The sequence below is a fragment of the Pteropus medius genome, unplaced genomic scaffold, assembly GCF_902729225.1.
Source record: "Pteropus medius unplaced genomic scaffold, Ma_sr-lr_union100, whole genome shotgun sequence".
NCBI lineage: Eukaryota > Metazoa > Chordata > Mammalia > Chiroptera > Pteropodidae > Pteropus > Pteropus medius.
In genome coordinates this window covers 884,100-911,676 of record NW_024342647.1, presented here as the reverse complement: position 1 = coordinate 911,676, position 27,577 = coordinate 884,100, and the positions used below count along the sequence as shown (strand labels likewise).

Genomic DNA, 27,577 nt, shown 5'->3' with positions numbered 1-27,577 from the left:
GTGCATCTGGCCCATGAAGAGCACACGATGAAGATAAGGCAGCCAGCCCATAACCGGAGGATCTAATTGTGCCCCTTCTGAAAAACGAAATCCACATATACAAAAATGCAGGAAGAAACAGGCTTTCACTCAAGGAAAGTTAGTAAAAGTGCGCTCTTTATCATGTACATCATTGGAGAGGGAGGCCACTTGGAAGAAACCCCTGCACCCACACTCTCATCCTAGAGCTTCTCAGCTCCTTCTCTCCCTCCCTGGCGATTTGATTCCAGACCATGGGGCTATGAATCCATGGGGCTATGAATCCATGGGGCTATGAATCCAAGTGGCAGAAAAGCAGAGACCATTTGGTATCTGGAGACAGAGAAATGCAAGGCACAGAAAGCATTTTTACTCTCCTAAGTCTAGAAGAGATTTTCAGCCAGGATATGTGGTTGTTTCCTGGTCCTCGGTGGTCAAGACTGAGCCACGTCACAAAAGAGATAAAATCATTATTTTTAAATTCAGAATATAAATGCAACTTGAGTCCAAGTCAGAATGCTCCATGCTCATCTAATAAACTCAGCCAGGAACCAAGACACATGGTGGTTCAAGGTTTTCTAAAACAAGCTTAGAAATGGAGTAAAGGAGAGGGGACACTTGTAGGTGGGGATTAACAGGGATCCAGCCAAGGACAGATAGATAGGAAGGTTGGCTCTGGGTAAGGAAGCAGCTATTCTTAGACTTCGCTAAGTGAACTCAGAGCCTCAAAGAGGAAGCAATTCAAATGTCATGAGCCAGCTTGCCAGACCAATAAGAATGATGCAAGGCATTCATGAAACGGAAGGTGCTTCCTAATATTACAGATTAAGCAACTATGGTTCAGGGGGGCCGACTACTTGCTCTTTCGGCATCAATATATGTGGTAGACAAAGGATGACTAGGCAAATAAAAAATATCTCCATCTATGTAGATATCCTAGGTTTAATGGCATCCACCCAAGCTCATTGGATATTATATGCCCAATATATTGTGAATTCTTTATACTGCTTAATGAATGGGGTCAGTAACTGAGATATTTCACAGTGTTCAGTAGTTAATAGCACACAGACAGTAAAATATAATGGTTTTCTGAAGATAGTCTTAAAAAATATTAGTCCTTGTGTTTTTCAAATGGGTATACAAACAACTGTTTCCAAAACTCAGAGAAAATTTTATTTAAAAAAATTAAAACTAGAACCTGATATATAAAAATAAGCAAAAATGAGAAAAAAGCACTTTTGTGACACGTAACTAGTTTGAAAGACTGACCACAGAAGAATTATTTACTCATAAAGAGGCTCAAAGAAGTTAAAAAACAACCCACCCACATGATTTTATATGGACCTTATGAAAGTCCTTATAAGGGATTTAAAAGTCTTTCAAAGGTTAAGGTAATCATTTTGATTGAAGTTGACTACTTCCTCCAGTGCTGAAAGGTTCTAGCAAGAAAATGCCTCGTCTCAAGTGAGGATTATTTTGAAATATGGTTTAGAGTTAGAAAGTAAACGGACGTTAGGAAATTTTCCTTAAGTAAGATTCCCCGGAAGTAAGGCACATATGGCCCAGGGAAGCTGGCGGTAGCCTAAGGTCCCTGTTTTCTGTAAAGCATTTGTTCAGCCGGGGTGTCAGGTGGTGGTGGTTAGAGTCTATTTTTTTTGCCTTTGGCCTGGCTCCTGATGGAAGGTGTAGAATGACTCAATGAAAGTCAAAAAAAAAAAAAAAAAAAAGGATTTAACTAACCTATTGCATAATGATCTAAAAAATACAAACTTTGAAATATTTAAAGAGTAAGAGATTATCTTATATAAATCTGTCACACACACACACAATATTTACAAGCTAAGAATCTTCATCTGTTGCTAGGATCGCTATAGAGTCTAAAAGAACATCACACTCAACATACGGAAAAGGAAAGGGAGGGAGAATAGTCAAGGTTCCCATCCTACTCTTTCCTTATGGATTAAAGGCTGATTTGGTCCCCCATTTCATCCTTGGAAGGGAAGAGCTCATCTCTGTGTTGGCCTAGATGCCTCACTGTCTTGCCCCCACAATGCCCTGCAACATATCTATGGGCAGAGGGAAGATAATCGTTGAGTTTTTCTCAGCAGCAATGGTGGTCAGTGTCTGAAGGTACCGGAGCTGAAGGGCTGCAGGAGATTCAGTGATGACCATGGAGGCTTCTTTCAGAGCCCTGGATGCATTCATTTCTCCCTCAGCTGCAATGACCTATGGAACAGTAGGAGGAGAGATCAAACTGGAGAAAATGCCAGGAGGCAAGCAGCAATCTTCACGCTGGTGTATGGGTGCCTCGGGTGGTAGACAAAACTTTCAGGGACTATGCCAGAATAGTTTTAAAAATATCATTTTCTAGATACTCAGTTTCCCTGCTCTTTTTCCATATAACTGAGTATAGGTCTGAGGTCTTTTACTATTGCCTTTCTCTCATTTTCTAGGGCACTAAACAAAAGGACAATTCAAAATACTGTGTAAGGGGCTGAGAAAGTGAATGACTGGATACAAATCCTTTTGCTAGTCTGATAGATTTGCAATTCCTTGATTTCAAAGAGAAAAATGAAGACCTTGTCGAACTAAAAGCTGATAGATCATTAAAAATATTTTTTGATGAAAGATCACTTTATGACTTTTTTTAGCACATAAATTCAGAGGCAGTGCTAAGAATTGCATGACATTAAACAAAACTTCCATTTCTATCTATCTATCTATCTATCTATCTATTTATTTATTTATTTAAACAAGGTTCCTTAGATCGTATATCTATAAAAATGAAAAATAATAGAACTGATGCTGAATCTTGTCTCATTCTAGCAATAGCTAACGGCCATCTGCAAATATATGAATTTCTCATTCATCTCATTAACAGAAGCATTTCTAGTAAAAACATGATTTAGGAGAAATTCTGAAACATTTAGAGCCTTGTTTTTTTTAATCAGGGGAAATTTAAAAAATAATTTTAACTTATATACTAAATGTATTGCAGTAAAGTAATAAAATAATTCATGACAAAATATGTCGGGGAAAGAATCTGTGGTGGAGGTAGAGGGAAATATAAGTTCAAGGAGAAAAAGGAACCATGAAAAATTTCTCACTGTTAAAAGAGCTTATTCACAAATTTTTAAATAGATGATGAAATATCGTTATTTAAATTTCACTGGCTACATTTAAAAGAATGATGTGAACAGTTTTATTTTAAAATGTCAACATTTAAAATATGCCAGGAATTATATACTTGGCAGGAATATAAATTCAAAATGAAAAATTTTATATTCTATTTAAAATGTGTGATGAGATACAATTTTTCTAAATTCTTTTAGAGTTACATGGGCAAAAAAGTTTGGAATCATTGGAGTTCGGGGGGAGAACAGGGGCTTTGGAGTTAAAACCCAAATCCCAGACCTACTCCTTACTAGCTGAATGTCCTCATAAAGGTTATTTAACATTTGAGCCTCGGTTTGTTATTCTTCCTCACCTTATAGGCCCACCATGAGGAAGACAGAGAAGGCATATTGAGTGTCGATATATAAACAGTCTGTTATAGGAATGGCAAATAACAAGTCAAGACCTGATTTTTGGATCTACCAATGCCTTAATTCATAAAAGATTCAGAAGCCAAATCAAAGCAGTTACTTTAAATTCATACTCTTAGGAGAAGAGGTGTAAAGATACCATAATCATCAAGATTAAAAGTGCAGTTCCACTAGGTTGTTCTCACGTGGACCTCAAAATATTAATGGTTTATAATGTTCCTGTGAATATCAGAATTGGAAGCCATGGTCTTATAACCAATAAAATTTCATTCACTCATCCAGTAAACTTCGGGGTCTTTCCAGGTGTCAAGCCCCTGTGTAGGAGCTAGGGATAGAGTGTGAACCTCCTCGCACTCTATTTGACCAGCCCTTGGTCAAATAGGGGAGACAGACATGGAAATAGGTCACTTCATCTCAGTGAGACAAATAGTGACAGAGAGCTGGTGTTGGGGATGGAGGAGGAAATGGATTGGGGAGCTATTCAGGAGGAGATTCGACAATCCGGAGGCTGACTGGGTATGGGGAGGAAGTGGAGACAGAGGCCGGGTTCCACCTAGGCCTCAAAGTTTTGGTTGCCTGGGTAGTGACATTAGGTGAGGTACAGGATACAGGATGTGGTACCTACTGAGAGGAAGGACCCAGTTAAGAAGATAAAAAACCTAATTTATCAAGGCAAACCGTTATGTCCTAAGTCTGTGAAAAGGGGCAAGTGCCAGATGCTCTCAGAGAATCATGTAACTGTTCTCCAAGGCAAGTGCAGCACAGAATGCACAAATAAACCCCTGCCACAAGGACAGCAGACTCTGATTTCTTTTCCTTGTCATTTCAGATGTCCAATTAGGCAATTTTTTTTTTTTTTGGTCTGGACATGGACTAACTGCAAAGATACCTCATCTCTCACTATCAATCAATATACAATCTCTCAGCTGGGAAGCCAGATGCACTGGGCTGGGCACACAAGTTGTTAATAGAAAAGCTGCTCTGAGCGGGCTGCCAAAAATGTGAACATATACCACTGGCTTTGCCTAAATATAGGCCAAGTGTGCGCTGTGGACTGGATCTTAGAAAGCAAAGCAAGACACTAGTGGGTATGTGGGACTTTTGCCAAATGTGCAGTAATCTCACGTCAGTCAACACTTTATATTTACGAACCATCACTTTAAAATCTGGCATTTTCAGGTGTGTGAGACTGAGACTATTGTCTCCTCCTGCAGCCCAAGTGCGCTGGTCTGGGAGAAAGGCAGAGAAAGGTGATCTGTATTTCTGCACTCCATACTCTCAATTAATAAATGACCAGGCCCAGAAACAGGAGCTAGAAAGTACATGTCAAGCCTCTTTCTGAGAGTTACGTAAAAGGAAATAGGGAGAATGCAGGCACAAAAGATATTACCTTTCCAGTCATTAAGAGGTGGTCTATAAACTTTAAAAGTGACTCAGCTAACATTATGCAAAACCAGTGGGAGAATCTGTCCTCTTTTCATCGGCTTTTTTCATAAATTATGTTTGTGAGCACTTGTATGTTCATTCACTTTGTTGTATAGTATTTCTTCATGAGAATAAACCATACTTAATTTATCCATTCAACTAGCAATATACATTGAGGTAATTACAGAGTGCTGCTGTGAATATTCTAGTACCTGCCTTTTGGTGAATGAATGAGTGCACTTCTGTCAGGTACATACTGCCAGACAGTTTTACAAAGTGGTTGTACCAATTTATACTCTTACCAACAAAATATGAGTTCCAGTTCCTCCCTCATCCACACTTTTTTCTTTTTTCTTTCTTTCTTTTTTTTTGTTTGTTTGTTTTTAAGCCATTCTGATGGATGTCTAATGTGGTATCTGCTTGTGATTTGAATTTCCATTTTCCTGATGGCTAATTAATTTGAGAAATTTTCTCTGAAGTGTCCTAATCTATAGGTTCTTCTATCCTTTTCCTTTACAACTTATTTGTTGAAGAAACTGCGACCCTCTATTTTCCATGAGAACTTCAATACATGGTTTTGAATATATAGCCTTCTGGTTGTTGCAGGGTTACTGTATTTTACAGAAGGGCTGGGCTCACTGTGATGCTATGTATTAACTCTAACCCTAAGACAGACAATCACTGCCCAGGTCCGCGAGGTGGCTTCCAGACCAGCCTTACAGCCCCATCCAAGTGGGAGCACAGTAATTCAGAATTTTGACCAGCCTCTTTTACCTCTTCTTATTGTTATAAAGGGGTAGGATTCCTAACTGGTGAGAACACTTGTAGAAGAGGCTCAGTCCATCCTGAAAAGCCCAGAGGAGGCAGCAAGGAGCAGGGGGGAATTCTAATATCCATCGCCACTAAAAGACAGAGTGACCTTCAGGCAATCACTTAACTTTTCTGGGCTTCAACTTTTTCATCTGAATAGTAGGATGGAAGATAACTTTTATTTTTAGAGCCAATTCCAAGCAGTTGCAGGTTGTTCCCTAGAGTGCAACAGAAAGTCAAGTCTACACCGAGTGGAAAACAGGTCTGTGCTTAATTACTGGCACGGGCATAGGAGGGTGGGGTGGCAGCATCTGGGCCAGGTATTCATCACCTTTTGTAATCTCTAAGGACACTTTGTTCTCTGATAGTCTATGTAGTCAATGTATGATAAATTCTACTGTTCAATATAATTTGGAAAAGGGGCTTTTGGTTAATGACATATTCTAGGTAAAAGCACCTCTTGATTTTCAAAATAATTAGGTTATAGTAGGCCTATTTACTACTGTCATAAATACAATCTTGTCTTCTAAATGGGATAATTTTGAGAAAAAGCACTTGAGGGTTCTGCCGTGTCACCACGTTAACACAAGCATCAATAACCACATTCAAAAAACCTAAAAATGCTGGTTAGTAGAAAATTCTGGATGTATTGTGTCAAATGAGCTACTGTTCTATTTGGTACTTGCTACGAAATTATAGTGAACTATTTGTGGCTTAAAGGGCATTCTGAGAGAAGGGCAGAGTTCTGTGGTTAGCCAATTATCACTAGATACTGACATTTTTCTAACGACAGCAAATTGGTTTGCTCTTTGTGTCTTGGGAGGTCTGTCAAGTCCACGGCAACCACCCCCTCCATGAAAACTGTCCCTGTTCTTCCACCCACTCACAGGCAAGGGGCTGTGGGACCTTATTAGCATCTGACTTTATCCTTTGACCAAAGTTGGACCAAAGAAGATCTTTCCACTGAATTTGGAATCAGGGCTGGTCTGTCTCCTTTAATGTTCAATTTGAGTTGGACTTTCTCCCCCTCAAGCCATCTGCCGTGAGACGTGGCCCCGGAAGTGAAATGGCTCCTGCCCTACACATTTGATTCCTTTCTGGCCCCTGGCTCCAATTCTGAAGAGGCTGGACTGTACTTCCTCTCCTTGGGTTTGGCGAGATATCCCTGGGTCTTCATAGATTATCATCTCATTAGATCTTCTTTTCTAGGTTAAGTTAATGAATATTTCCTCAGCACATAGGTGCAGGTGTCTGGCACCTATGCAGGGTTAAGACACAGGCAGAGATGATGATGACAGGAAAGAAGGGGGGAAAAAAAGCAGGCACCAAAGAAAGAGAAGTGAAAAAAGGAAAGAAAGGAAAAAGAAACAGTAAGAAGAAAGAAGATCCTGAGAAAAGAGAATGAGAGAGAAGACAAAAGTAAGAAAGGAATGAATGGTAAGAAAACTCACAAGGTTGGCCATCTGCTCTGAAATCACAACTGTTAATTTGTCCCTTATAGGGGGTTGGGAGAAAAAAAAGAAGTGGCATGCAATTAATTAAAAAAAAACCCCAAACCGAAGTAACTCTGTATGTACTAATGAGCAGAACAACGTGCATACTGTACCCTAAAAGAAACAAGCCAGTAGTCTGGCTAAGCCTAGTCAAACGAAACCTAAATAAATCTCAAATGATAATCTGGAAATATATACACTAAACTGTGAAGAGTGGTGGACTTTGGGGGGGTACGATTTGAAGGGTCGGGGATGGCTTTCATCTTTAATAAATAGTTCAGGGTTATTTCTAATTTTAGCAGTACATTTTATTCTTTTTCTAATTGAAAAGAAACTCAGAAAGTAAATAAAACACACACACACACACACACACACACACACACACACACACACACACACACGAGATGACCTTGGCTCGGGCCTCCCGGGATGCCTCTGCTTCAGCAGCCATTGCCCTCTGGAGCTGTACGGGGAGTTTCACGTCCTTAATCTCCACGCGCTCCACCTTGATTCCCCAGGCATCAGTGGCATCATCCAGGGTAGTCTGATAAAGAGAGAGTGGGTGAGCTGAAATGGTCAGCCCCAGCCCAGAGGCCGAAGGTCTCCGTACACACTGGGCCTTGGGGTGGATAAGGTGCTGGTGGAGAGCTAGTAAGAGGATGAGACATCCTCCTCAGGAAAGAATGCTGAGGTAGGCGCTGGCTCACTGGGGAGCTGACCCCGATTCTGTTACTGATAAGCTTATGTGGACAAACTTTTTCTAAAAAGGCCAGATAATAATTGTTTACTTTCATTTTGTCGCAACTATTTAACCCTGCCATTGTAGGTCAAAAGCAGCCATGGATGACTTGTAAACCAATGGGTGTGGCTTTATTCCGATAAAACTCTACTTATTAAAACAGATGTCCAGCCAACTCCCAAGCTCACATGACTCTGTGTAAGCCACATCTCTTTTGTGCTTCAACTTCCTCTCTTTACAATGGTAAGAATGAAATCATACTATTTCCTGTGGTTATTGAGGGTATCAAATAAGATCACAGATTTTAAATACGATGAAGTCTATGCAAATACCACTGAGTTCAGGTTTATAGTACTTTATCCTTTTTGAACAGGTTAGGTTTAATTCATTATCCGTTACTCAAGCAACACTGGAAAGCTTGAGTTGCAAGGGAAGTCACGGGACTCGCACAGAGAATACAGGTTTAAGAATATCTACACGATCTTGCGGAACAGCCTCTGAACTATTATGCTAAAGAAAAAAAGTTAATACTAATTCCAGAAAAAAAAAATATACATTGGAGGGAGTAAAAAAAATAATGCATGCATCTGAGTGTTATTACTCATGGGCTATTTGTGTGAAAAACATCCCCTTCCATCAAGTTTAGGAAAACTTTTCCACAAAGGAAAAAAAGTATGACTTGCAACTTGAATTGATGAAAAGTTCTCAAATAATCACTGAGCCTTTGCTTCAGTTTTCAACTTGTAGTGAGTGACAGCACCGGCCCACTCCTCACCTGCATGTTGTGTGCAATTTCTTCTCTGTCAGAGAGGATCTGAGAAAGGTTCTTGGTGCCCAGGACGTTCCTCAGAGTAGTTTGGGCCAAAAGCCGGGTTGCTGAATCAGCGTTGGTGATATTCGCCACAGCCAAGGTTGCATTCTGAACGCGGTAATAGACCACGCCATCCACGCTAACTGTCACTGAATCTTTAGTGAGGATCTACAACGTAAAGGAAGCGATTTTACATCTGTCAACCATCTCTTTCTTTAATATAACTGTAAGAAATGTTATTCTATGCAACGTCTTAAAACGCTAGCTGATTTTCTTTAGTAAGTGTTATTGACTAACTGTATTCCCCCAACATTCATTCATATGTTGAAAGCTAATCCCCGATGTGTTGGTATTTGGATGTGGGGGTGACTAGGTCATGAGCATAGAACCTTTATGAATGCGATTAGTACCCCTTATAATAGAGACCCCGGAGAGCTCCCTCATCCCTTCTGCCATGTGAGGACAGTGAAAAGACGATCATCTACAAAGGAAGCAGGCCCTCATCAGACACTGAATATGCTGGTGCCTTGAATTTGGACTTCCCAGCCTCCAGAACCATGAGAAATAAATTTTCATTGTTTACAAGCCACCTAATCTATGGTATCTTGTTATAGCAGATCAGATGGACTAAGACAGTAAAGCATCAGAAATTTAACTGTCTTTAAAGCTTTAATAAAATATGTTCATTTATTCATTAATTCTATTACTTCATTCAATCATTAGACAAATAATGAGACACCACTCAGTAGCAGGCACTGTACTAGGTACCAAGGATAAGGGTATAAAAAAAACTTGATTCCTACTTTCAAAGAGGCTGGGGAACCAAGGGAGCCTTTAAGGAACAAAGGATGGGCAGTTGTAGGTGGCAGGGGTGATACTTGAACCAAGTCTTGAAGGAAGGGATAAAAATTTTCAGAGGGTAAAGAGAAAGAGTATTCAAGGCAGAAGAAATATGTGTGAAAAGGCGCAAAGATATGGGAGAGCCTAGATTTATATTTATTACTGGAACTATAGGTAGCGCAGTATTATACTGACAAAAAGTAAATACGGAATGTTTTTATAGGGTGAGGTCAGGGTAAAAATATATCTACGGCATGCTACATATAAATACTTCCTAGGACATAATGTGTCAATGTTTCCTACCACCTTTGAGGCAAAGTCCTTAGTTTGGTATACTTTGATAAACCACAGTATACCCTCTCTCCTTCCCACTCATTCCTGCACACATCATCTTGGACAAGGTGTACATCCCTGGGGCACCATGTTGCATGTCCTCTGGCCTTTATGCATCAGACTGATACATTCTTACTCATCACAAGACACAGCCCAAGTGTCCTTTTCTCTGTGAAAGGTCCCTGAGTGTACTTGGCAGAGTGTGCTCTTCCCTTCGCACCTCACTGCAGTGACATTATTTATGTCATTACTTTTCTATTAGGTATGAATTTCTTAAGGGCAAGTGGTCCCTGAATCTCCAGCACCAGCAGAGTGCTTGATACATAGCAGGTTGTCAATAAACGAGAGATGGATTGAATTGAAACACGGTCCTAGGAATACAGTGATTGGTGAAAAGCACGGGAGTGAGTTAGGAGACCTGAACTGTAGTTCCAACTCTGCCCGTACCTCCCTCGGTGACTTCTAGCTTTTAAACTGTTTGACCTAGAAATTCCTCATTTGTGACATGGGTTAATATTACTGCCTAATTCTACACAAATTTCTTTGAAGGTCAAATAAGATGTTTGTAAATGAAGCTCTTTTGTAAGTATAAAGAACTTTGAAAATGGAAAATAATAACAGTAGTGATATTATATAGCTTGTTTGGTCCTGTCAGGCATCAAAGCAGTAATCCTTTTTTTAGGAATCTAAATATACTTCTAACTTGGAAGAGAAGTGGAAGATTTGTAAGTAAATGTTTAGTATATTACCATCTTCTGTGAAAATTATTTCCCACGATGTGATGGGAAAATATGTATCATTTCTAAGCAAATTCTTGCCACTGTGACTCTGCCATAGCCAGAGCTTTCTAAGGCTGCAGCCTCTCTGCCTAATGTTTGTCGTAGGCAGGGTGTTTATCCCCCACTCACAGTAAATTCACAGGGGATCGTAAGAAAGACTGCCTGCCAAGATCCAATCCGCTCTGCATTCAGCAGCTTGCAGGAGAGGAGAGAGCAGCTGGAAGGCAGCCGCTTCCAGCAACCCTGCCAGATGCCTGCGATGTTTATGGAGGAAAATACCAGATTTCTCAGCTACCCTGAAAGGGGCTCCTTCTGAGAATCAATCTTGCCTGAGAGATGGGAAAACATGCGGAAAACACAGTGATGCTCTCAGTCTTCTTGTGGGTAAAAATAATTTCTAGTGTCACTGCATATGTGTGGATTATAAAGTCTGACCTCACCAACTACCTGGATCTGTATCAGCAAGGAGCTTCTGAGACTAGTTTCTGGACTTTGTGATAAGAAAAGACAACATGGCCAAGGTCCACTACCCTGCTGGATACCTGGCTTTTGGCCAGGAAATACTGACAGTATTCTTCTGTCCCTCCCTTCACTGTGTTTTTAAGTTTCTGTCTGCAACAGTTACTATGCCTCCTTAGATGTGAGTACCAGGGCAGCCATCATTCTTCAAGGGCCACGAGGGACCTAATGTAGAACGCATTCAATATGGAGTTATAGAAAAAGCACTGGACAGTGACTCTGAGGAGCTGGATTTTCACCCTCGCTCTGCCACTGTTGTGTGTGGGGGTGGGGATCCCTCTGTCTCATGGCAGCTGTATACTTTCTAGGGATTCTGCTGTGAGTTTCAATTGTGAAAATATTTTGAAGTAGTTTGAAAAAGCATGAAATAATTACTAATTTAAAACATTATATGCTTTATCTAAAATGCCGAATGAGCAGTGCTAATTCTTTGGATTCTAATCAATTTATCTAGAACAAAATCAAGAACTTTAGGAAGAAGAAAATCACACTCAATAGGATTTTCTGTCAGAAAACCCAGAAAATAAATGTGGTAGTAAAAATGACAATGATAATGCTAACATTATACTTACATTAACATTATGCTACAATAAGCATTTATACAGGACTTAACTATCAGCCGCTGCTCTAAGCACTTTATATATATAATGACTCATTAGTCCTCATAATAACCCTATAAAGTAGGTCCTACTATTATAATCTCTATTATAAAGATGAGGAAACTGAGGCACCGAGAAGTTGAAAAACTTGCTCAGGGTGACACAGTTGGAAAATGGCTCTACACCTATGCTCTAACCACTACTCTGTGCTGCCTCTCAGGGTCAAGCACTTTCCCACGTGGTGTCTCAAGTTATTCATAGCTAAAGGCCGCCTTACCTCCTGTGGAGGAATATCAAATGAAACAGTTCTCATGTCCACTTTGATGAAGCTGTCAGTGCACGGCAGAACAAAAAACAAACCTGCAACAAAGACCCGTAGAAAATTATAGAGATACCAGCACCTAATCGGTTTACTTCACCATTCAATTCTAACGGCATCAACCAAATCAACTGCAAGTCACCAGTTCAGCTCAGTGAATGAGCCAGAAGCCAGGAATGTTTTCCTTGACTCCTCTTGCTGACTTCCCAACTCTAACCGTCCCCAGCAAGGCCTGTGGGCTTCACTTCCTTCTCCACTGTGTCGGTCAGTCTTTGGTTTTCACTTAAACCAATGCATCTTTCTATTTCTTCCAGTTTCTCTCCTCTTATTCATTTCCTAAGCTGCAAGCAGAGCAGTGTTTCCTGAAATACAAACTCCTGAAGAAGCCAAACAAAGTTCTCCATGACCTGCTGCAGCTCACCGCTTTCTCTCCCCTCCCCTCATGGCGGCACTCCGGCTAGGCTGAGCTGACTCCAGCTCCTTGAGCTTGAAGCATTCTTCTCTACGTTGCTTTGTACTTGTTGCTATTTCTGGCAGGAATGCCTCCCCTTCGGCTAATACCTTTTCATGCCGCAATCTCAGCCAGGTTGTCAGCTCCGGACTGCCTTGTCTCATCCTACTAGTTGGAGTCAGTCACTAGTCTCTGTGTTTCCACAGCTATCTGTGATTACTTGATCATAATACTTATCACATGGGATTGTGCCCTGTTGTTTCCTTGTTGTGTCCCACCACTAGACAGTAAGATCCTTGAGGGCAGAAACTGTGTTTTAGTCTCCTATGAATTCCCAGAGCCTAGAATACAGTAGGAGTGTAATCGAAGTTTACCGAGAATAACGACTCAAAGCCTTTATTTCAGTAGGGCTGCTCATGGTCAAATGTCCATAGCTGTAGCTATTCCTGGCCTATGGTAATCTTATCAGCTCAAATGGGAAGAGGAGGGAGGGGAGAGAAGGGAAGGAAAGGCTGATTATAACAAGATTGGCTAGCACCATCGCCATTGTTATCCAATTTCTGTTATACAAATTCTTTTCTAAGTCAACAGAGAAGAGACTCTTATGAGGAAAATCACATCAATAAAAGGAAGAATTTCAGTCTCCAGGCAAACGATTTGGAATTCCAGTACTGACCAGGTCCTTTGGCTCCTCCTTGTAAAATGCGACCCAATCTAAAGATGATAGCTCTTTCATATTCTTTTATTATCTAGATTAAAAACACAAATAATAATTTGAGTACAAATATTTATATGTATAACTTTTTAAATATATATTTCTGTTCTAAACAGGTTAGGTGCCTCTATTTTGTTTTCTTCTTATAATCCAGGTTATAGCTATAAATAATATACCCAATGTCTAATAACCCCACCGAGTATGATATTTATTTACTATTTTTTTACTATTATAAAAGCGATAGATATTCATTCTATAAAAGCTGGAAGGTAGAGAATAGTATACAGAAGCAATTTATAAACCTACACCTCAGCTATTAACATTATTATTCAATTACCCATGCATTGTTAATATAGAAAAAAAGCTAAAGTCTTCAGAGTTTGTCTCCTGATTCCTTAAATTATAATAATAAACTTATTTGAAAATTCTCGGAGCATATTTTATCTTTTTAGGAATATGTAAATGATAGTCATTTATCAAAGTATTAATAATTTTATAGAAAAAAATAACCAACGTTTGGGAAGCACTCACCATGCACCAAGCATTGTGATAAGTACTTTTAAATACATTAATTCATTTAATCCTCGCAACGGCCCTATGAACTGCGTGTTATTGTTTCCTCCCATTTTACAGGTGAGGAAACATGGCAAAGGTCACACTGTAAATAATGGAACCAGCAGTCAAACCACTCAGCATCCTGACTCTCAAGAACTTATTATCACAGGACCATCCTACAACCCTGACTCCAGAAAACTTTAGATGGTTATCTTTACTTTAACCTTCAGGAAGGATTGACTAAATGATGGCCGAAAAGTAGTTTTAAGATTCCATTGTAATAGGTGACAGGAGTGAATTTTTCAAAAGAGAAATGAAGGAAAAGAATTACAGGCCAGTATGCTGTCTGTCTCTCTGACACACACACTCCCCAGTACCCCCACCCTCACAGACAAAAATGGGTTTATGTGGTTAGGAGTTGGCATATTTCCAAATGTGAATGAAATATTTTTTACCTTTATGCACATCCATATTGATAACGGGAAAGTTATAACTGTGAACAAGAATGAGAAACACACCAAAATCCATCCACAAGGTCCAAGGCTTGTATTGGGGCTATCTGTGAAAGCAAAAGATGCACAGCCCTTATCAGCCTTATTAGCACGATCACCATCATTTTTATCCTATGAACATCTATACTTGGCATTTTACCAGATATTTTACAAGAATTTTCCCATCTGATCCTCATAATAACCTGAAATGTAGGAACTACTTGCCCTAATCTACTTAACATGATAACACAAGTATTCATATTACTCTTTATCCAGCAAACAGTTATTAAGTACCTAATGTTGATTATGCCCTGTGCTTTGCACTGAAGTAGCAGAAGTATAATGAGAAACAAAGGTCATTATATAATGATTCATCAAGAGGATATAACAATTGTAAATATATATGCAGCTAAGATTGAAGAACATAACTATATCAAGTAAATAGTAACAAATCTAATGGAAGAAATAGACAACAATGCAATAGTAGCAGCAGACTTTTAACAACAAATAGATTGTCCAGACAGAAAATCAATAAGAAAATACTAGACTTGTACCATACTTTAGACCAAATGGATCTAACAGAACATTCAAACAACAGCAGAATACACGTTCTTCTCAAGTGCACATGGAACATTCTCCAGGGCAGGTAATATGTTAGGTCACAAAACAAGTCTCAACAAATTTAAGGAGACTGAAATCACATCAAGTATCTTTTCTGACCACAAAGATATGAAACTAGAAATCAACAACAGAAGAAAAGCTATCAGGAAGATTAAAATTTAATGGGGAAGATAGATAAACAGATAATTATAATTCTAGATGGTAAGTGCAGATATAGAGTATCTGTTCAGAATATTTTGAAAACAGAATATTCAGGGGTAACTCACACAGTTGGGATGGAGATATGAGTGGAGTGGAGTGGGGCAGGTAGGGGATGGTGGTTGTTGTCAGAGGGACTTTATGTAAGATATAATGCTTCAGGAAATGCCAATGAAAAGGGGAAGGGAGGAAAAGGGCATTTAAGCTGAGGATATAGCATAATTAAAGGTAAAAATCTTATGATATATGAGTAAAACTCATTTAGATCCTTTTTTTAAAAATGACACCTGTAAAATATTTCATTAGGTATATGTAACATAATTCATTACCTATTTCCTGATTAGATAGGTTGTTTCTGATTTCTTAGGATTATAAACAATGCTGTAATAAACATCTTTATACATAGGTTTTCTCTCACATTTCTAATTGTTTTACTTTTCTGTAACATGAAAAAGCTTTTGGTCTGATTACAAAGATAATTCATGCCCCACTGCAAAGAATTTAGAAAAGTACAAAAAAGGGAAAAATTCTTAATCCAGAAATAATATTCTTCCAAACATTTTCCTTGTACGTTTTATAAATAAGTACAATTTGTAACCTATTTTTCTTCCCTCTAGATGTTCTTTGGCCTCCTTTTTTAGACTTCGTCACTAAGCATTAGTGCTTTTTCTGTTTCAGTTTTAATTTTTTTATCAGTTATACTTGCATCAAGTTAAAACAGTCGATTAGTTCTACAAGATTAGCACAAAAAGAGAAGAGTCCCCTGCTCACCTCTTCCAATTTCTCCTTCTTCAAAGGCAACTGCTTTTGGTTGAGTATTTTGGTATTTACTTCCATTTTTTCAAATAGTATGCTTATCTACTAACTTTCTACTATGGAAGTTCTCTTTCTTTCCTCATCCCCACATAAATATACACATTCTCCAGTTACATAGTAATTTTTGTTAGGTCAATATCAAACTTTTATCGTCATGAATATAGAAACGCAATTCAAAGCTAAGCCATGTAGTGAAGTATAGTTTTCCTTGCCTGAACAATTTTTTTTTTTTCCCTGAGTCAATGCCTTTTTTCTCTTTGCTTAGTTTTCAGCATACTTATTGACTCAACTTCAAACTTTTCATCAGTTGCCTAAATCTCCTTCCAGCAGGGTCAGGTATTCTATCAATTTCATCTTCCGAAAAAGTCTCTCTCAGAGTTGTGTATGAGCTCATTCTATCAGCTGGTGTGCACAGCTATCACTCCGGGATTATCTTTCGCTATCATCTTGGAAATCCCCTTCACTTCCTGTGCTGTATTTCTCACTTCCTGTACCCAGTGTCCTCTTCATTTTTAGTTTGTTTGGGTTTTTTTTTCCTTTCTATGAAGGATAGGAACTCAGTAGGCCAATGGATACTATCAGTTTTCTTATCAATTATAGAAGGCTTCTGCTCTATTTCCTGTTTTAATAATGGGAGGGAATGGGCAAGAGGGCAAGAGGTATGCCGGGCACACATCACTGCCTAGAAGAAAGGACAAAGATGGCAGTGAGAAAGGACTTTGAACAAATAGGAGGCCAAAAAATAAGCAAGAGAGTAAAGGCTGGGAGCATGGGAGAAAAAGAGAGACACAAGTTGGTTCCAGGTCAAGTGCTCTAAAACAGGGATTCCCCAACCCCTGGGGCTGGGGACCTGTACAGGTCTGTGGCCTGTTAGGAACCAGGCTACACAACAGTAGGTGAGCAGCAGGTGAGCCCGCAAAGCTTCCTCTGTATTTGCAGATGCTCCACAGCGCTAGTGTCACCGCCTCAGCTCCGCCTCAGATCATCAGGCATTAGATTCTCATAGGAGCACTGGCCCCTACTGCCAAAAAGGTTGGGGACTGCTGCTCTAAATCACAGAATGAGAAACCAGAAATACACGTGAGTATTTTGGTTATCTATGACTTTGTAGTTTTCTGATCCTGTGTCATAGTGTGAGGTAAATGTCCTTATGCATACTTAAATATAAACGATCTAAGTTAATCCTCGAGGTTTCTAAATTATAATTTTGAGGTACAGAATATTCACTGAGAGAATATTCCACAGTGCTGGTTGTGGAGAAGGCTCTATCAGGAATTATCATAACTGATAATAATCATGGCAGTCATTTCATGGTTTGTTATACCCCAGGCGTTGTGTTAAATTGCTTCAGACGTGTACCTCATTTACTGCTTACAAAGCCCTGTAAAATATTTTTAATTCCATTTTATAAATAATGTTAACTGAAGCAACATTACTTTCCCAGGGTCATATAATAGAGGGCCTGGGATTCAAATATAGGTTATCTTACTCCAAAGCTCATGTTCTAACAATTTACTCTTTGACCCTTGCCTCTGAATAAAAAAAAAATCCTCATTAAAGAAATTTTTGGGTTCGGAGCACTTTCTTAAGACAGTATTCAAACTGGGAAAGCACGGTATGAGTTCTGAGAACGAAATCTCATACTCCTACAGAGAAAGCCATGCCTATTTATAGCAAAACTTAGTCTCAAGGCTCTTTGCCAGACTCAGGTCTGGGTTTGCAAAATGAAACGGATTCCAAACAAGGAACAGATTGGCTACCAATACTTATGTGACAGCATTTAGTCTTTCTAAAATATTGCCCCAAGTTTCCCACATTCCAGGCAAAGTACATAGCTCTGTGCCTCGAATATACTAGACTATAAACTCCCTGATGGTAGGGGTGTTCCTTATTCATTTTTATATTCTCAACGTCCAGCACAGTAACTGGCATAGAGTGGGTATAAAATAAAATACTTCTTGTCAAGCTTCTCAGCCAAATGGATTTTTTCCTTCCTCTGAATCTTGATAGCACTTTTTCAACCTCTCTTATGGCACTTACATTTTGCCTAATACTTTCTTGTTTATTTATATCCTTATTAGGTTGAGATTTCCTGAGAATAAGGAGAGATCAAGTTTCCATTTTAATTCTGTTAAACTTTTTAGCTGTTTGATCTTTATCTCTTTGAACCTTAGTTTCTTCACCTATAAAGATAATTAGACTGGCCTTATAAGGTTGAGAGAGTGCCCAATAAATATAGATGGTAGTTCTCTATAATCCTATTTTACTCAAGTGTTTGAACTTTCACAATAGAAATGGGAAAATGGGTAGCATTTACCCTTTTTTGATAAAAGCCTCTTGAACTACTTAATTTTCCCCTCACTTCACGCCTCCCTCCTGCCAGGCTAGGCTTGGACATTCAAAGACTCTTAAGAAGTTCATTTATGAATTGAATTACTGAATTATTGAAATATTATCTATATAAGGAAAAGCTGGAAAGTCCAGCCCATTTTTGTGCTCAGTTACCATTTTTGAAAACCCCAGATGAGGAAATGGGATCACAAATCAAGAGGTATAAGAAATTCAATGAATATTCTGAAAACTGGGCTTGGTCTTTCACATTTCAAATGTTCAGCTAGAAATAACCAGAGTGCGTACACGGAGGAAATGGCACCATTTCATATTATTCTACTGCCTTTAAAATTAAACTATCCTACTTTTAACTCTCAAAATTCTTCCCCACTCGGTTATAGCTCGAAAAATGTATACAAATCCCAGAGAGGTGAGGCTTAAACTCCATTGGGCCATACATGAACCCTTGGTCATGTACCACTTATGGACAAAATAGTAAAAGAAATTCTCAGTAACTCTAAAAATTTCATAAAATTCATTTTCTTTAAGTATCTCATTTATTACCCTGAGGACTGACTCCTCTTTACCAGTTTTATGAGGTAAAAGACAAATAATGAAGAATTGGTATTTCTGAGATATTTTGGCTGATACACTTGATTATTTTGCTGGGTGAGAACATGCCTAAAAATTAGTGATCACATAATACTTGGTTATAAATACTACTCATCCAGCGTTTAGAGTATCTTTTTCTTTTACTACCAAACTCTTTCCTGAAAACTGCATTATAATACATTTTTAACTAATCCATGGATTAAGCTTACACATTAACTTTTTTTTAACTGAACATTCAAATTGGGCTTACCTCCAGGAAACTAACAAATTTTTTTTAAAAATATCGCTTTTATAAAACTTAAAAGCAAAATATTATTTCTAAAAAGTGAGAAATTATATCTTAACAAATAGAAAAAGATACGCCATCTATTTTTTATCTCTGGGTAGTGATTATTTTCTGCCTCACTAAATGTCATTTAAAACTTTCCTATCAATTTTTTTCAAAAATGAAATAATGGTATACATGATGATTTTAACTCTGTTTCCTCCCGTCTTGTGAACATGTTTTTCACATGAGTACATATTATTAAAGGTTGAATAATATTCCACTGTTCCATATGAGCGTTTTGGTTGTGTACAATTTTTTCAATTAGAAACTCTGTTGAATTGAATACACTTTTAGCAAATTTCCATAATCCTTGTTATGTACACAAATTTTGCTGTAAAGATGAAATGACATTAATTCTTAAATTTCTTTCATTCTGGAAGTCTCTTTTATTATGACTAATAACCATTTATTGAATGCTTATTACGTGTCAGCCACAAGCTAGCTCCTTATATACATTATTTCTAATGTGAACAAAAATCTATAAAGTAGGTATAAAATATTCCTCCAGGAGTTCCAAAGTAATAAAGTAAGACTTTTGGGGAAAAGACGAAAGAAAACGAACAAACAAAAGCATGAAACAAATGAAAAAAACAAGTTGTACGGTAATTTTTGTTTGGTTAGCTTCTGGAAAAGCAGTAAAATGATAGGTAAGGCGGAATTTCACAGCACTATATAGTGTTAATGATCCCATATCAGCCAATTTACATTAAGGTTGACACTATGTACTGTAAATCACATGGAGTAGGAAACTCCATTTATTATTGTGATTATATTCTAAAGTTCAAAAGATACTGGATTTCCTCTTTAGAGAAAGGCCAAAACATGTCTTGCACAAGATCTGAAAGTCTGAATCAGATTCATATGCATTACTACACACAAAAAGAAGAGGATAAGCCAAAGAATTACTGAAATAGCTAAGTAGCAACATTTAAATGACAATCTTTTCCTTCCCCTTTCCCAGACTGCAGGTGAAACACTTCATGATGTAAACTGCCAAGAACAGTGTTGTTTGGATGGGGGAAATATACGATGGCTAGGAATTCAGTGAAAGGCCTTGGCAATCTCTGAATTTTTCTTAAAAGCACATATATTCAGAATATAAGTGTTCTTTTTGAACATTATTCCTCATCAGGGATTTTATGTCAGGATTTGGCAAACTTCCGGTAAAGGGCCAGAAGTTTTAGGCTTGGTATGCCATCAGGTCTATCCCAACTACTGAATACTGTGCCATTACACAGCAAAAGCAGCCACGTACAACAGCACACAAAAGAGCATGGCTGTGTTCCAGTGAAACCGAACTTATGGACACTGAAATCTGAACTTCATGTAATTTTCACATGAAACAAAATCTTCTTTTTTAAAAAACCCATTTATAAATGTAAAAACTATTCTTAGCTAGTAGGACATACAAAAACAGGCAGACTGCCAGATTTGGTCAACCGGCCCTCCAACCCGTTTCTGGTCTATGTCATACAGCTATCTCCTTGAGAAGGAGGACTTCATAAATTAAATAATATGCTTGATCTTTCTTCCAGCTTTTCAATTAAGGGTACATTTCCCAGATTCCCAGTTTCTCTTTCCTTTGCTTTTCTTGAAACAAGGTCTTTATAAGACTTGATAAATAAAAATTCAAGGCCAAAACAGGCAAAAGGGCAAATAAAATATGTGAATACAAACACATCCTCAATTAACCAAAATTTACTATAACTCAGTTTTTCAAATGATTGGAATTCTAAGAGAAAGAGACAAAGAAGGGAAGAAAACAGGAGGAAAGGAAAATAAGAGAAATGGAGAAAAGGACTAAGGAAGAGAGTGACAACAAAAACCAAGGCAGCATCCATCCTGCAGAGAGGGAAATTAAAACAGGTAGAGGAGAGAGAGTGGCAGAGTTTAGCACGAAGCAGGGTCACAATAAATACATGTTGAAAAAATGATGGTATTTACATGGAGATCACAACTTGCAGCTCATTTGGGCAGAAGCTTTCTAAGCAAACAAGTACACACTCCGACCCATCTTTCAAATGATTATTTTAATTAAGCACAGATTATAGTTCTTCGAATGCCCTTATCCTTAAACCTCTAGGGAAGAAATTATTCTCTGGGTTAGAGCTACAGGCCAGATGGTATCAAGGTAAGAGCTGTGACTGGAGACTATAACTTTCTCTTCTTCTTACTGTCTATTAGACCAAAAGAGCTGATACTGATGAAGCATTATGTGATCTGAATCACAAAACTTAAAATGTGTTTACCATGAGGTATTAAGGAAATGGATTAAACCTTTAAAGAAAGATTGTCAATAAAAGTTGAAATAAAGGAAGTCCTTTGCTTAGCTTGAAAAGAATAAGGAAATTAAATAAGTATAAATATTTTCTTTCCCAAACACCTTGAGGATTTCCTGTAGCTTTCTTTCATTCAAATGTTTGTAGCCATAAAACAGAGAAAAAATAGGTGAGAGTATCATCAATAATTTTTAGTTTGAACCTCTCAGTCTTAAATACGCCCCCCTCTCCTAATCTCCTGTTCCACTTCATCCCTCTAAACAACATTACACACACTTGTAATTGTTCAATATCTGTCTTCTTCATAGAGTGTGGTCTTGTTAAAGCAGTATAGCATGATGGCTTCAGAGATGGCTCTACCACTTATTAGCTGTGCGATCCTGGGAAAGTACCTTGACTCTCTGTGCTTTAAAATGGGGCTAATAAGAGTACCTCTTCAGAGGGTTAGTGTGACGAGTAAATGAGCTAATATAAAAGATACCCAGCGCCTAACAGGTACTCAAAAAACATTGGTAAATAAATAGTTGTTGAATGAGTTGAGTGATTGTGCCATTTTTGGGTGGGGTGGGGTGGGTGGGGGTAGGGAAGAAAAGCCTGCCTATGACAAAAGACAAACTAAAACTACATGTCAGCAGACAGGATGCAAGAATACAGATCAGAATCAGCCTCTGTACCAAAGCAATTGTTTTACTGCTTTCCTCAAATGTGCTCTTTTCTCTTTTTAAAATCAGACCTTTTCCACCTGTGAGGTTAGAGAATTCAGGAAGGTAGAAGGGTGCCCTGAATATGGCCCATGTCCGGAAAGAAAAAAACAATTACATTCAGAAAAATGAGAGAGAAAAACGATTTCATAATGGTACTAAGGTAATTAAATTTAGACTAGGGCTGAAATACACAAAACAGAATAAAACCCTCCTATGCCTTTTTTTTGTTTTCCTTTTCAGCTTTTTGACTTGGACATCTTAAAAGTATCTATAACTAAGTTTTTCTCATAAAAATTTTTGGATGGTAACATCATTTTAATTTAAAAAGATAGGAAACAGAAGCATAAGGAAACTAGGTCAGAAGGTTCCCAATTCTTCAACTGAGGCTGAATAGCTAAGCGGTAGCTAAGAGCTTAGGGTTTTGGTGTCAGATTCCAATTCTATTCCTAAAATTTCTCATTAGTAAGCTGAGAGAAAAGAACAGTGGTTTTACAGTTGTTATGAAGATTAAATGAGAAGCTATGTAAAATGCTTGACACTTAGGAAGTGTTCAATAAATACTTGTTATTATTATTACCATGATTTTAAAGATCATTATTGATACAGTTTATAAGAATAAACTTTTTATGAAGTGAATTGTCTTCTGGGACCTCCACACTATAAAGAAAATATCAAGACTAACAATCTGCTTGGGGACTCTATCTCTGGAGAAGAAACAGATCACATTTGGGGAGGTAAGTCAGAATTCTAAACTTTCTTGAACTGTCTTTCATAATGTTTCCTGTATAATTACTAGGTTTTCTGAAAAATAATTAACTTTTTAATTCTGTTTTCCCCCATTAAATACCTTAATAATTTACATTTAAAGTTGGAAAAACATTCACATAAAATTTCTCATTCGAGACTCAAAACCTTGAGAGATAGATCTTTCAATAAGATTATGTCCAACGTATAAATGAGGAGCTGACTCTGGAAGTTGAGAAACTTACTTGCCCATGGTCCCAGGTAGTAAATGATAGTATTGAGATCTCAATTCAGATCTTTAAATTCTAAATTCTACTCTCATTTCACTACATTGTAACATCTTAACCCTAAGTGCACATTCACAACTCTACAAGGTTAGTATAATTTTCACTGATACTTTAGAATAGACATTTTATGGCTTGTATCTTCAAAGCTCATCTACTGAAATGTCAGACCAAATGCTTGTGGTTCAAGTTTCTTTACTAGTCCCAGAGCACAGTAAGGATTCAAAAAGAATGGAGGAAGAATGTATATCGATAGAGAATTGAAACTTCCTTCTTTCTATTGACTGTAACATCTAACTTCTCTCTTTCCACATTTTAATTAAAAAGAGATTCCTTATTAGGTACAATATATTTTCTTGACAATTATAATCCCTTTATTGACAACATAAACCTAGTCAGGTAGTCTATCTGTAGTAAGAACATGTAATAAGGAACATGATGTCACAACATAAAGTCAATGGTTTGTGTTATAACAAACAATAAACTATAGAGAGGAAAATTTCCCCAACATAAGTCAAACATTTAACCACATGATTTATTCAGTGGAGGATCTTCATCTCCTTCCTCTGCTTCTTTTTCTTTCAACAAACATTTTTGCAAATGTGCTATGTACTTGATACTGAGCTAACTACAGTGAAGGGGACAATTTCTATTTTCAAAAGCTCTCCTGATCTAATAAAGGTGATTATAATTGATAATTATAATTCTGTGTAATAAACATGAGAGATGTATGTACAGAATGTCAGGAAGACACAGAACAGAGACACTCACTTTTTCATGGTTACAATAGTTTTCAGGAAAATGTTTTTCCACACCTACTGAAAAAATAGATTTTTAAATCCAACTCTATCACTTTATTAACATTAAAAAATCACTTTTCTTTAAAGTTAACCAGGCAATCAGTGACTCTGTCTTTTCCAGTGTAAAATTTATACCATCGGAGGGACCAAGAACCTACTTCATCATTAAAAAAATACGTAAATGTCAGCTTTTGCAGACTTGGTCCTTGGTTTGAATTAATTTATGACCATTGATGGTTTAACTAGATTAAGTATTAAAGAAGTTACAGAGTTATCCCCATCGACTGTAACAACTGAAATAAACAAATCAGTCCCTTGCTTCTGCTTATTTTCAGGCATTCTCTCAAAGGGATTTGTTCTGTTGACATGACTCTTAATTACATTTCTTTGCAATTCACCTGCATTATTTCATTACAAAATGAATGCACTGGCTTTAAGAAAAACTAGGTTTGGTCATTTTTATATTTCTAAGACTAATTATCAGCAAAAACATAAAAGGACAGAGTTTGGGCTTTTATATTCCACAGCTTCCCCTAGAAGCAGCCATCCCGAGCTGTCTTAACCAAATGGTCTTGATTGAAGCTAGGTTCCTCTGGGCTTTGTTTTTTTCTCTCACCTTCAGGGAAATACTGATGTTTGACAAGGTCCTCAGTTTGGATATGCATTTTGGAGGTAGCTCTAAGATAGGGAAATAGTTTGGAAAATCAGATAGCCCAAGTTTGAAAGCTAGCACACTCTGAGCCTCAGTTTCCTTGCTGTAAAATGTTGGATAATGATTTCTTCCTTGTGAAGCTGTTAGTGGATTGCGGTAAGATAATGTTTGTAAAAGCACTTAGGCTGTGTTTGGCACATGGTAAGCACTTAATAAAAACTATTTAATAAATTCTAGTAATGGTTTTCCTACCAGTGTCAGATCTCTAAGACTTACATTGGAAAAAAAAAAAAAAAAAAAGTGAATGCACTAATGAAAGACTTTTTCACTTTTTTTTTTTTTTTACTGAAGAACAAGAGGTTTTCTCTTAGCGTTTGTAGAAGAAATAGGGATCAACCTTCATGATTATTGTACTGGTAAGAACATTGTCAGCTGTGTCATTGATGTATTGAAATAATCCAATGAAAATAAAACAATGATTGCAAATTTAAAAAAAAGTGACATAGACCAAGCAAAATTTTGTTTGTGGGTATAATTTTCTGAGGAGAGGGTGCATAGTTTTCATTAGATTCTTAAAAGATCTCTGTCTAAAAAAAAAGTTAAGTGTAGAACCAAGCAAAAGAACTTAGAAGTGAAAATTGGTCCGTAGCCATGAAAAACAACTAAATGAACATTAAGTACAAAGATCATGTTTATTCCCAAAGAACTTCTACAAAGAGATTTCCCACTGCAGTTTCACCAAACTTTGAATACTGTCATAGTCCTTGAATCTTGAACCAAGAGGTCAGGGTACCAGAAAAAGGATCTTGCCCACCTTCCTATCTCAGAAAAGAGAGGCCAGCACAACTTTTTTATGTTCAAGTTTTAGAGTCAGTCAAATCCAGACTTCAAATATGGTTCCATTACTTATAAACTGTGCAACATTTAAGTAATTTTATTTCTTTGAGTATCAGTTTCTTAAAGTATATTCTCCCTGTTACACTCCTGTTTTTAGAGGATAACTCTACGAGGTGCTTAGCAGAGAAAAGTGAGGGGTAAAGATTGATATAATTCTTCTGATGCTCCTGGGAAAGAACTAAAAGATTGCCAGACAAGGGAAATAAGACTTACATGTGATGGATGGACAAGGCTGGCTTTACGAATAATGAGAATAGATGAGTTCAATATAGTGTTCTTTGTGGGGGTGCTGGAAAAGCCCTTCCAGCTCCCTAAATGTCTTTCACTATGTCATCTTGTCTGAAATTCCATTCACAGAAATAATTCCTTTGGATCGTTAAGAGCCCCCTGAGAAGGAACCAGTACTCCAGAGAGGCGAATCGCCTCTTTTTATGACTCCTCCTACCCCCCAAGGAGTTAGCCAACAAAGGTTCAAGGTGATAGCTTCTCAGGGGTACTAGTTCCTTCACAGGGGAAACAAGATGGAGCCACTCACAGGTTCTGCCTTCAAGACTGGGAAGGCCCGGGTAGGGTGGGAGTGCGGGCGAGTTCCTTGTGAGAAACAAAAGCCCCGAGAGCGAAATCCCTAGGACAAAGTGGAGAGGGCAGGATAGGACAGAAAGCGAAGCTGGGAAGAGATACGGGAGGAATACCAAAAAGACTTCCTTCTTTTTTCCCGCAAATATGGCCCACTACGTGTCTGGAGCTGGGGGCGAAACCTCAAGTCGATCTTGCTTCTTACATGAAACTGGCCGGGGGGGAGGTGTTGGTTGGGGAGCAGGAGTTCTTTCTAATTCCGGAGGAGGGGAGCTTACCCTGGGGGTGAGAGAAGGCTGGGTGGAGGAGATGGCCTTCGAAGGGTTGGGGCAGGAAGGAAAGGGGAAGTCGGGCGACAGGAAAGACGCGGGGTCCCGGGTGTGGAGTGTAGCGCTGAGCCCAGGTTCCACCACTCGCTGATCGGGAGTCACTTATTCATGTCTTCGACCGTGTGCATGAGAGGCGATAATGAACGGAAAGCTCTGGCACAAGGCCTGACATCTGGCAACTGCTGGATAACGCGAGCCCCAGCTACGGCTCTGGGTACTGGAAACGCCCCCTGACGTGGGCGCGTCCTCAGTTTGTCTGGCGCTCGCCCGCACTCTGCACCCTAACATCCCTAAACTGCGAAGCAGGGTTTGTCATCCTTAGCATACAAGAGAGGAAACCGAGGCTTTGAGCAACGGTCGCACAGCCAAGGAGAGCGGCGATGGACCTGGGACCTCCGGGCTGCGGCTTGTCCCGGAAGAGAGAGGAAGGGGAAAGCGGGAGATCCCAAGGTCCTCGCCAGGGGCGCGGGGCTCACCCTTGAAGGTAGTGGGGAGTCGCTGGGCTTCGGTGTCCACTGAGCGCCGCTTCTCAGACATGCTGCCCGAGCCGGAGTCACAGCTGTCGCTCCGTGATCAACTAAGCGGGAGCCTGAGCTGCGAGGAATGCCCTGAGGAAACCCAGGGCGCCAGATCCAGGTTGAAGCCCCGCCCCTTCCCTCATCCCGGCCAATCAGCGCCAAGTACTGAGGAGAGCACGCCCCCCCTCAACTCCGCCCACCTGCCCTTTCCACGCGGGCGGGGCGTGGACGATCCCTCTGGGTCCGAGGGTTGAGGAGAGTTGCCAGCGATGCTGGGATCCCGGGAGAGGGGCGGCACCGCAAAAGGGGAGCGGAGGCCACTAGGCGTGAGGCGGGGGCTGGAGATCTTGCGGGGGCGGGTGTGGTGGCTGAGGGGATGGCCTGAGGAAAAGGTGCGAATAAGAAAAAGGCGCCCGTCTAGACAGACGAATTGGAGAAAAGAAAAT

General features: G+C 38.9%; 1 protein-coding gene across 1 annotated transcript; it reads right to left on the bottom strand.

Moving 5' to 3' along the window:
• Window positions 1-395: 395 nt before the first annotated feature.
• On the bottom strand, window positions 396-27,249 carry STOM (stomatin). The gene is made up of 7 exons (XM_039866719.1): window positions 27,090-27,249; window positions 14,407-14,510; window positions 13,358-13,430; window positions 12,189-12,271; window positions 8,806-9,009; window positions 7,701-7,835; window positions 396-2,244 (listed from the first exon to the last, which is right to left on the bottom strand). The coding sequence occupies exons 1-7, from the start codon at window positions 27,148-27,150 to the stop codon at window positions 2,050-2,052; spliced, it is 855 nt and encodes a 284-aa protein (XP_039722653.1). The 5' UTR covers window positions 27,151-27,249; the 3' UTR covers window positions 396-2,049.
• Window positions 27,250-27,577: the final 328 nt, after the last annotated feature.

Coding starts and splice junctions, on each gene's coding strand:
- STOM (XM_039866719.1), bottom strand. CDS start 27,150: ATGTCTGAGAAGCGGCGCTCAGTGGACACCGAAGCCCAGCGACTCCCC. Junction 12,272..13,357: donor AGGAGGAGCCAAAGGACCTG/GTCAGTACTGGA, acceptor TCTTTGTTGCAG/GTTTGTTTTTTGTTCTGCCG. Junction 7,836..8,805: donor AAATTGCACACAACATGCAG/GTGAGGAGTGGG, acceptor TCTCTTTATCAG/ACTACCCTGGATGATGCCAC.